This window comes from Triturus cristatus, chromosome 4_2 (assembly GCF_964204655.1).
Source record: "Triturus cristatus chromosome 4_2, aTriCri1.1, whole genome shotgun sequence".
Lineage (NCBI taxonomy): Eukaryota > Metazoa > Chordata > Amphibia > Caudata > Salamandridae > Triturus > Triturus cristatus.
Window position 1 is genome coordinate 249,624,181 of NC_140586.1, and position 12,029 is coordinate 249,636,209.

Sequence of the window (12,029 nt, forward strand, 5' to 3'; positions counted from 1 at the left end):
AGAAGCCCAAAGAGGTGATATGCTTGAGACCTCTGCTGGACAGAATAGCCAATATATGCTGGGAAGTGAGTCAATGATGGCCTTGCATAGCTGAGTATACGAAGACAACACTGAGAAAACAAAAAGAGATAGATGAAATACCTGAACCAATCTAAGTCCCTGTAAAACTTTAGGGCTGCATTCCAGTCCATCATATTTTTTCCCACCATGCCATCTCAAGACAAGGGCAAGCCACTTGTAAATCAGCTTTGGTCCTGCTCAAATAGGAACAATTCAGCCTGAACGACCAGACTAAGTCCACAATGAATGTGAACACAAGCAACCCCATACTGGTTTCAGCCGATCTGGGCTTCATCAGTGTGATGCCGCTTCAGTTGGATGGCACAGTGAGCATGGCACCCACGTCTGGATTTAACCTGTTGTGCCTATCTATTCTCACTGAGAAAAATAAAAAAGTGATGAGTGGAATGCTTGAATTAATATTAGCCATTGAATAGAATAAGTCACATACAAATTAGCACTGGTCTTCCTCAGATATGAACTTTCTACCCCAAACTGCTAGACCACGTTCCCGCTGAATGGGAACACAAGCAGCCATGCGGGATTAACAATGGTATTGGATGTTGGCAAGTGCAGCATCTTTTCTACATAATTTTCTGCTTCAAATCTCATATGTAACATACATCAGATTTTCACCTCAGGAGTTAGGAAAGGAATAAGGCAATGAGATGGTCTGCTGCCAAACGAACTTCATTATTTCACTGTCCTCCATTAATGAAATTAGACTTATTGTCAGAGCGAATGCATTGTATGAGACCCAACACTTACTTTTCATTGACACTTTATGAACCAATCTAACTAATAAAGTAATTATATGTTCCCCCCTAATAAGTGCATTAGTTTTGCATACGAGCAGCAGTAGTGTAAGAGAATTGCTATTTTATATGACCACGGACCACCCATTATGAATGGACAATACTAATGTATTCACTGTCTGAGTGCTTTAATGTTATTGACAAAATACTCATGGTAAGAGTCACATTTTGCTCCAACTGCTATTTTGAAGCGTGCAGTGTCTCCGAGATGTTTCCACTCCTAAGTAAAATGCTGCGAAGACCTGATAAAGGCAGGAAGAAGGCAGACTTGTTAATGCAAATATTGAAAAAAAGAAGGCAGATCGCAAAATAGGCAGACGTCAGCTCTGAGCTGGACTTAGTAGACCGGTCTCAATGCCACTGTCTAGTGGGATGGTGTGATAATGAATATACTGCTCACAGAAAAAAAGATCTCAATAACAAATTTTATAAAGATGCCTCCAAGAGGGCTGTACAACTAAGTACATCACTTAGAAGAAGCATTTGTAGTTAAGAAAGCTTACACAGTTATTGTTCCCACTGAAAAAAGACACAATGTGTTATTGGAACCTCAATATTTTTGAGGTGCCCATTTCAAAATGCCTATATAAGGAACATTACTACTTGTGTTGGCATGAGTCAAAGTTTTAACGTCCAAGTTACCATATATATATATGATATTGTTCCAACAACTGTCTTACAACAGTCTCCGGTTCCTCACCCGTCTCCTCCACGGCTACAGTGCACCAACCGCCATCCTCCAGTTTAGTTTCAAAGTCTCCTATGGAGGAACTGCAAACCGTGATGTGCTTGAAAGGTTTAAGATAATCCGCTCTGTGCTGTAATAGTTTATTGGCCTTAGTTCACTGTATCTAAACCTCGACACATGGCCACACAGGATCCAGTGAGCACTGTTACTGACACACACAACAGTAGGTCTAGGAGGCCAAGGACCTGTAATAGAATTCTTTAGACACCAAGATACTCCATGGCAGATGTCTCAGTAGATATTGTTATCATTGTGACCCTCATCATGAAATGAATTACTTACCTATGCTGTTAGAGCTTTCCCCACTCTGATAGTCTTCAATGTCAATTGGAGGGGTCTCTTCCTCTTCCTTAATACCGGTAAATGCAACCGGGGGTTTAAGCTCCAGATATTCACGTCTCTGGTACTCTTGGCTGCCGATGGGATAAGTCTCTCCCTCTTCATTAATACCAATTGGTGCAACTGGTGGTTTAACCTCTGGTATGTCACCTCTCTGGAACTCTTGGGCACCCATATGATAGCTCTCTCCCTCTTCATTAATACCGACTGATGTAAGCAGTGGTTTAACGTCAGGTGCTGTTATGAAAAACAAGTTTTTTATTTTTACTTGTATGACAAACTAATGGAAAATAAAACACAATGTTAAAGAACTACACATAAGTAAGATAAAAACAGCTGCTGCTTCACTAGTGAATTACCCTCAAATGTTTTTAGACCTTAAGTCTGCATAAATTAAAAAAAACTATTCACATTTCCTCTACCAATTCACTGTTTTTCCTTTATGAAGGAGCATGGGAAATTGCTCAGTCAATCATGCAACCTATATAGGTTGTGTTCACCATTAAACCAATCTCAGGTTAAATCATAAAAAAGTGTAACTAATTACACTGTCAAACAAGCCTTTGCAATGCAATAGGTCTTGCGTTACTGAAAGTTTGAGTTATTGGTGTTGCATTATTATTAGCAACGGCAATAGCTCAAACATTCAGTAATGATAGATCTATTGCATTTCAAATGCCTATTTAGTATAACTAATGATTCTGAACCGTTATACATTTCTTAAACCATACATAATAATCCCTGAAGTTCTTCCGTCGTGTGTTTTTATGGACTAGCTGTATGTGATCATTTTTGGTTAAAACATTCTAAAATTTTTGATAAATAAACTGTGTTAAAAAGTAACAACAAAGGGTGGTATAGAGAAGGACAGGCTGCTGAATTTCTAGGAAGGAGCAAGGCAGAGCAAAGTTAGGGAGTCTAGCTTTTTTTTAATGCAGATTTATAAAGCAGAAACTCGACCTGTAGGTTCTAGAGCACTTTACATGAGCACCAGTTACGCTACACTTTACACAAGGACAAATTCATTTTTGGTAAGCACGGGAGGGTAAGTGATTTGTCCAGGATCACAGGATTTGGAGCCCACGGATAGGCTGGAACCTGGTTCTCCAGCTCTTAAGTCGGCATCTCTAGCCATAAGGCAAAGTACGAGCCGAGCCATGAAAACATTCGGCATGTAAATAATGCATCACACATCTTGAAAAAACACCATAAAACGCCAGTGCTTTTGCCCTTTAAAACTACGGAGGGTAAAGTGCACTGGTAGAATGCGATGCTCGGGTGTAATGCCTGCATCTTCAAACCAATAGAAATTGGAATCTAGTGTCCACATTTCTATCTTTGCAGAAACAAACAGAAAATGAAATACCTCTTCTCAAAAGTCTCCAAACTGGATGAAAACGAATTTACATTTTAAATATACAAAAGACACACTATGAACGATATTTTTTAAAACAATCAACAACGATTCTTGTATATCCATGTGCCCTATAATACAAGCATTTGCAAAGCAATAGGTCTCGCAATGACATTATTTTGAGCTATTGACATTGTAAATGGCAATGCCGTTAAAAAAATTAAAAGGCATTGTTATTTACAATACCAAAAGCAACACCTATTGCATTGCATAGCGCGGTGTCCGTGAAGACGGCGCCGTGCTTATTAAAGTTTTTTTTTTAAAAGAGTGTGTTGGGGCAGAGAGCATTGGCATAGCCAATAGGTCTCACTTTTGGGAACTTATACGTTTTTTGTTATGCAGCACAATATCCTTGGTGCAACAACATCAACTGTTACATGGCTAAACACTTATAAGGTCCCAAAGGCGAGACCTATTGGCTATGACAATGCGAGTTTTACTTTCTTTTCACACTCACACAGGAGTTCTTCTGCGGTCCTCCCGACACATCCTTCTCTGCCCTCGCCCCCAACATTAGCCCCTCTGCCAAAATGCGTTTAATTAACTCCCAGCTCTTATCCGCTCACTATCTGAGCTCCTAAAAACGTTCTTTAAACACAAATGTTGTGGCTGACATCTGAAAATTAATGAACCAACCCCCCCTCCCGAAGAAGAGAAAACCCTGATTTAGGAGCAGATAAAAAAGATGTTTAATGTGACAGAGGCGACATAATTCCTCCAAAGTGGCACGAAAAGCTGCCAGTTAGAGGGCGAGCGCCCACCCGTCAGGGCTGTACTGAGAGCGCCTGCGGGGGGAGGGGGCGGCAGACACCCATCTGCGCCGCTCGGAGGACGCCTCAATGTGTTGCTAATTATTGCTCATTGAGGTGCCTGGGATCGGATGGTCACCATAAAACATCATAAACATTTCTAATAGCATACACTACTACAGCATGCCTCACAGAGTGACCAGCTCGCTAAAAATAGGAATAACAGCACCATGCTGATAAACTTACAAGAGTCACACTCTCCATTGTGGTTGGGGCGGTCGGGTCTGTGTCCTTAGAAAATAACCGCATTCACCGCCTAACCACAGAGTGTATGTGAAGACTAGAAGCAGCACAGCTGCACTGTGATCTCACTGGCGTCATATCCCTTCTTCCTATAAAAGCCCAGAATCACTCCCAAGAGTCTCAAAATCTAGGGTGGGGTCTGTGAGAACACCCGAACTGCTTTCAGTCTGCTCTGCCAAGGGCACCCCATTATTTTAGTTTAGAATTTGGTTCTGGGTGCTGCCCCATCACAGAGTTCTCACAATCGTGCCATTTAGAAGGAACACAGGCTCTGGGAATCGGATAGAATGATTTGCCCAGGATCACACACAATGTATTCAAGAACTAGCAAACTAGCCCTCTTCGGCTGATTCAGACTTTCATCACTCTGAAGTCAATAAAATGAGCACCACCATAGCAACACCAAATTGTCTAGCTCCTCAAACAATTCAATTTTTTGGGGTGCTTCGGCAATAATAGTCCTTACTAGTAGGAAATAAGAATTCGGACTCGTGTTCCTGGTTGAACATTTGACAGATTAGAGACAGATTCAGAGCTGCATAACACAGTGGGAAATGGAAAACCAGGTCTGAAATGACAAATTCTGGCTGGTATGTTCACCCCTGTATTGTGCAATTATGAGTTTTTAGGCCTTGAATGTGGAATAATATGGGATGTCTGGAATTACCGGGCGCTTTCCTGCATTTGATTCCCCGAATGCAGGCATGTTCCATCTGCTTTCTGAAGATGCAAAACGTATGCAGAAAAGCATAGGTTACTGGGTGACTTCCCCACACAGTAAAAGTCCTTCATGCTAGGGTGGCACTTCCTGCATGTTCACCATCCCGAACACATCATGATGGGGGGCGCGGAACCAGAAGTCGTCAAAGACCTTCACGTGTGTATTTGTATGGGTGACCGTTTAATGTTTGTATATCTGTGTCTGTGTGTGACATTGTTTGTGTGCACGTGTGTGCATATTTCAGTGTGTGTATGACTGTTGTAAAAGTGTTTATATGTGCGTTTGACTGTCAGAGAGAGAGGTGTGTGCATTACAGTGTGTTTGTATTAATTCTGTAACAGTGCTTATGCGTGTGTATGTGTGACTTTGCCACGGGTGTGTACTTGTGTGTCTGTGTGACACTGTCCGTATGCAGACGTGTGCACATTTCAGCGTGTTTGTGTGACCGCAGTGAGAGCGCTTATGTGTGTGCGTTTGACTGTGTGTCTTTGATGCATGTGTGCGCGTGAGTGTGTTTTATGCCTTAAGGGAGATCTGTGAGCTGGTGGAGGTGGGCCAGGACCCTCCATGGGCGGGAAGCAATGACCTTCAAGCAGAGAGAACACTCTTGGTGAAACAGGTCTCAAGTTGAGGCTGGAGTGGGAAGCTGAAGAGTAAATGTACACAAAGCAGGTCACGGAAACGTATGTCTGTAACTCGCAACAGGTTTCAGTGCCAGCGAGGCCGAGAGCTGCAGAGATCAATAGTTGGGCGCTTTGTACATGTCACCTGTACCCATTCCAGTAGGATTGCTCAGCAGGTTAATGCACCTGCTCCAGATAAGTGTGCATGAGATGCGGTTCACCTGTTCAAACCACTGCAAGATTAGTAAGTATCGTAATGTGCCCTGGATATATCTGTAGAAAGCCTACGCTTTTGAATTTCCCAGCTGGATAGTTCAGTGGGTTGATGTTCTTGCAGGGACGATCTGTCGGCCTGGGGTTTACAAGTTTGACTCCTGCCACGGCTGTTTCGCTCAAAGCACTATACATTGAATGTGCTCGTTTGGGTCAATAATAAAACTATATATTTACACACCAGGAGACAGTTCCGTGCCTGTTATCGTCAATTATAATATGAAGAGACGCAGCGTTGCTTATAAAAGTGATATTTCCTGCTTTGCATTTTAATCTATTGAACAAAACAGACTGTATTTTGGTGAAACAAACATGAGTGGGTTTTGTTCTGAAAACGCGACCTATGGCGGATGTTATGTTCCATTTCTTTTGCCTTCTCTGCCCTGTGGTCAGGTGTGAAGGAGATGGAGAGTTGAGCTATGTTGGGGAGATGACTGTGCGCGTAGTTTACGGGTGAGCGGCACGAACCCCAACACGTTTAACTCCGCCTTTCATCCTTCTGATGCCAGTAAAGCACCAAGGCTTTTGTGGCAGGCGCTGTGCCAGTAATGGGATCGGTTGGTGCCCTGGGGCTGCCACAGAGAGGGGCGCAGCCCACCCTCATCCACTTGAGACGCTCTTCCCGCCACTAGTCTCCGCCACAGTGAAGCAGCTTTAGTAATCACAGCGCTACTGAGTGGGAGGTTTCGCATGGTTTGTCCTGTGCAAAGCTCGGTTTGATCTCTTCAGGGGATTACCTATGGCAGCGGGTGTGATTTTTAAATTCCTTAAAGAGCTTATGAATAATTGCAGAATTGTGATTGAGTGATCTTTCCATTAACGCGCTTAGCAATGTCAGGAGTCCCTAAACACTTGCATAAACGTAAACAGGAATTTGACAGTTTAGGTTACCTGTGTTCATTTAACAATATGCATAAATGCTCCTCTGTTAAGTTGACAGTGATTTATAAAAGCACTTTACAGAATCTCAGGAGAATCCCTGAAGGCTTTGTATCTCATCCGTGAGTTATACACCAAATCCAATTAGAGCCTTATTGAAAAGCTGATTGTCCAATCAATTAATTAACTAATCAATGCAACAGTTTCTCTGAAAACACAAACACAATAATTCCTCTTCCCTTTCAGGTATTCTTTTGATATAAATACCCCGCCGATAAATATGTTCACATTGCTTCTGCTCTTGAACAGACCAGATCTTTTCAATAATCCGACACTGAATGCGTGGTGGTCTGAATTAACAATTAGGGAGCAGTCATCGACTCCTCCACTAAATTGACACCCATAAGGCAAGCCCCAATAGTTTCAACTGATCTCATGCTCACAAACCGTGATCTCCACTGACCTAAGGCTCAATGTACCAGCATCATCTTCAACAAGTAACAAGCGGCAGTGAAAGCGATTTCGCGATCGCTATTGTAAAAAAAAAAAAAAAAAAAAAAGAAGATGTCCGCAAGTGGTACGCGTGCCACAGCGAACATGTCGTTTCAGTTATCGCGCCCATGTCTGGGCACGATAATTGAAACCACATGGCCTTTGGTGCACGTAATAGACACCAATAGGCCATGGGCGGAGTAATGCACCCGCCTTTGGCCTTTTGCATGCAGTCTTTGTGAAAAACACGCACGCAAAGGCTAATCGCGGAAGCCAAAAGGAAAAGCACACGCACGAGCGTGTGCGATTCCAGGCTCCGTTTTAAAACCCCGGACAAAAGGACTCTCGCTGCGCGAGCAGTGCTGGGCACTGCATCGCTAGGCGCAAGACCTAAAAAGAGCAGAAGACATTCAGTGTACACTCGAAATAATACCATGATAACCCCTGGCTACATCAACCAGTTATGGAAAATCAGAGTATACCTGTGTCTCGAATGTGACATTTTTGCCATCTGGGCAACATGTCAGAGGAGACATTAAAATCGTTATAACACCTGTCTGGAGGGAAAGAACAGGTGGGTGCTGGTGTGCTGGCTGCCAAGATGGAAGCATGGCATGCAGTTCCGATTACCCAGTCCGGGATCAAAATGAAGTACACTATGTAGAGAGTGTGAGAAATCCCTAAAAGGTTGGTAGAGACCAATTTGCAAAAAAAACATACATTTTATATAATTATTAGGACCATAAACACAGTTCTAGGATAAAACCTTCGGAGTTATGAAATTTCAAAGTTTGATAAATATATCACTTCTATGCGCAATTACGCACCATAGGAAATTGGGAGAAAAGCAGAATACGGCATAGAAATTCAGGCAAAACTTTCACGAAGGTCACCTTCATGTTGTAGGTCGATGTCGGAACCAGGACCAAAGATCCAGCAGGAGAAGTTCGGGAGCGTCCCGGATCGGCCCGGAGCACTGGTGCTAAGGTCTTGGAAGATGGTGCGCAAACACGAAGGAGGTCACTTGTAAAAGCACTGCACAGAGGGACTTGCAGGTAAGGTCTCTCCTTAGAGGGAGCAGGTTTCAAGGGCCTGGGGACTACAGGAGCTGGGCTGGTTGGTCGGTGCTGGGGCCGGTGGGGCCAAGTGCAGAGTGAACAAGTCAGCCGTGTGTCTTGAGGTCCTCGCGGTCAGAAGCAGGCAGCTTGCAGAGGCGATCTCGGGACAGCTGGGCCACTCAGGAAGTGGGTCTTGGGTTTCTCGACATCCCTCGATGGGTGCTTGCTGCTGGTACTTCAGGAGTCAGGAGTGGACTCTTTTTCTCTATGTTTGCCACTGGGGGTCTGGTACCCCGGGTATTGGTACACCGTGGCTCTGGTAGGTCCTGGTGCCCCAAACTTGGTGGGGAGGCAGATCTACTCCTCCAGAGCGATTGTACCTTTTCACTCTTCGGTGCTGTGTTGAGGTCGTCGGGGAGCAGCACGCTGACAAACCAGACTTCAGGATTTTGGGGACTCTAGTGTGCAGGGAAGTGATACCTTCATTCCAAGGGAGCTTTACAGCGATTTCTCGAAGACTGGAGTTGCTCCAGGGTTCTTGGAGTCCTTTCAGGTTTCAGGACACAGCAGCAGCAGCTGTCGAGTCCTGGGAGCAGCAGGCAGGGTTTGGTCATATTTTCTTCTGCAGCAGGGCTTCAGTTCTCGAGAAGCTGGTCTTCTTTGTCCTGGTCTTCTCTTGTCCGTCGAATCGGATGTTCAGGTCTCAGGGAGCCACCTAAATATTGAATTCTCAAGATGGTGGAATTTCAGGAGAGGGGTTCATATCGCCTGCCCCACCCTAAAGGTGGTGCAGGGTAAGTGGGGACCCTCTGCCTAATCTAACTAATTTTCCCACCTTTCCTCCCACCAAAAGTGGAGCAGGAAAGGGGGCTCGGCCTCCCCCACTATCTGGAGGTTAGTGGGTTGGATATCAAAGGCGGCATTGCCTTTGAAGCTTTCTGCCCAGGAAGGCCATCCTGTCCTGGAGGACATGTGAAGCACCTTTGCCCACAGCAAGCTTTGTCTCTGTCCTCTGAGAGCGCTGGCTCTCACCCCATGAAGCCAGAAACATGTCTTGTAGTGGCAGGCTGTCAAAAACAAGTGAGGAACCACACCAGTGCTTGCTAGGTTTTCAGGGTACCCTCTGAAAGGGTCTCCTGTGTGAATGTATTAATAAATCCAACATTGGCATCAGGATTTATTAAGACAAAATGTTTATTATCAAACACCTCAGAAATCAGTGAAGCCATCACAAAGCTAGGAAACCCATGTTGACAAGTATGCAGTCCATGTATTCTTTAGGGCTTCCCTGTGCATTTACATCTCAGAATGGGCTGGACATTATAGGGGCTTATCTGCTCATGCGGATATGCTCATACATAGGATATAGGGCACCCTGCCTTAGGGCTAAAGGCCTGCAGTAGGGGTGACTTACCTATATCCCATGCAGTGAATGAATGAATGAATGAATAAATAACATACTATATTGTATTAATCATTTGATTACAATAAAACAGAGGAAATGCGAGCATATAAAAATAAAATAATTTCAGTGATTAAAATGTATATGTATTATAAAAGCCGTTTAAACAATTAATGCTTTATAGGCATGCTCTAAGAACAGTACCATCCTTATAATTGCACTGTCCTCTTTGAGCCTGAATCAGTATCGTACGGCCTCTGCAGTTGTTCTTATTTTATCATTATTAAACAAGGGGCGTAAATATGTCCTTCGTATGGGCAGCAGCTTCGGGCAGACGCATATTAAAGGTTCAAGAGTTTCCTTACCAATTCCACAAAGCCAACATGCTTGTATACCTTTAAGTGCCTGGTTCCAAGTCCCTTCAAACTCCCCAATCCGTATGTAAAATTGTCTAAACCCTAAGTATTTCTGTTTTATGTAACTGGGTAGATTCCATCCCAAGTATTCTTGAGCCTGTATGGTATATGTATCAATTACTAGGTCCATATGTTTATGTTTACCAGCTTGTAGAAGATCTGAATTCCACTGCTTTGTACTTAGCGTATTATGTATTAGATTTTTCCGCACATCTGGTCATTCTCCTGTATATCAGGCAGATCATAAGATCCTATATCCATCATTATACTATATAGTTGTAAATCTCTGACTTTTTTGCTGCGGAGTTCTTCCAATATTAGATGTCTCAATGTGCATGGATCAGCCTTGGCACAATCAATAATGTAGTTCACACAACTTCTCTTATGCAACAGTTCCAGAGATTTTAGACCAAATCCCAATCTTATGGTACAATGTGGAGTTGCCTGTCGTAGATGAAGTATGGTGCCTACACATTTCATAAAGCATTTCTCAAGTTCAAGAATTACTTTTTTATTCATTACTGGAGATGCATATAATAAGTATGGAATCGTTTTCATTTGTAATGCTTTAAGTGATGGATTAATAGCATTTCGTCTAAACATTTTCATGAATCCCGAAATTGATTTGGTAATAGCAGTTGATTTTGCATTTTTACTAACTTTATGGCTTGACCATGATAACTTGTTGTCGAAGATTACTCCGAGATAGTTGTATTGTTCATTACTTTGGGGAAATTTCTTAATCGCTGTAGCCCAAAGAAAATTGTGCTGCTTTGGCAGGGGATATATTAGTGCATTGAGAATGTTGTTTGTTAGTGATAAGAGTAAAATATTTAATAGTGGGATGGTGAGCCTGATCTTGTGATACTGTACCATTGGGTCAGAACTACATTGTGATCAAAAGCACTCACGGGTGAAAACTATCACTGTTGTTATGTTTCAATTCTGCAGGGATGTCATTCCATGGTGTGTCCTTGGGTAGATGTCTCACAGCTCTATGTCAAGGTTGACTACAAGGGTATTCATATCAAATGCATTCTCCAGAATTTGATGTGAAGCACACAGAGATTTGGCTCCTAAGCCAAAAGGTCATTGGCCGTAACAGCCATGGATAAACAAGGCAGGGGTAGGCATATGTAGAATGACATGGTGCTAACATAGTTATGATCCGGCACACATGTCCGATGTATTGAGGGTAGCAACATTTGGCAATGAGGCGGGGCATGACAGATTCTTTGCTTCTTATGTGATACATAAAATCATTGATTTTAAATCTTTCACTACCTATGAAGATGGAGAGAGAAGGAAATGTTTTTTGACACACCACAAACACACTTGCTTACACAAATGGTTCAAACATTGATTCTCTGAATTTGGCTGATGCAAACCTTTGCAAATGCTGTGAGGTGGACTCTTACAATATATTAAATAGGGTAAAGATTTTAACACCGTTTTACATAAACATAGAGACTTAGATTCAGATTATCAAATTGATATCCATCTCCTGTGGCAATTCTCCTGCAGATTATGGAAATACTAGATGTGGTGGGCGTTTAGAGGGAGCAGCAAGGGCAAGAGAGAGGTATACTCTTTTGTTCATGACTCTGTGCAACATGTTGGCTATTGGCTGATTTGCCGAAACCTAGCACAATGGGCAAGCTTTCCTGAAATACTTGCAAGGACAATATCACATCACTTTCCTGTCACTTTGACAACGGAGGGTCACATTAACATCCG

General features: G+C 43.0%; 1 protein-coding gene across 4 annotated transcripts in view; it reads right to left on the reverse strand.

The window, feature by feature from the left end:
• LOC146833572 (uncharacterized) overlaps positions 1-12,029 on the reverse strand; it is a 90,823-nt gene that overhangs the window by 23,811 nt on the left and 54,983 nt on the right. For all 4 annotated transcript variants that reach the window (XM_085601428.1, XM_085601426.1, XM_085601429.1 and 1 more), the window contains exon 4: positions 1,906-2,199. In XM_085601428.1, coding sequence (XP_085457554.1) covers positions 1,906-2,199 — 294 coding nt within the window. The remainder of the gene's footprint in view (positions 1-1,905; positions 2,200-12,029) is intronic.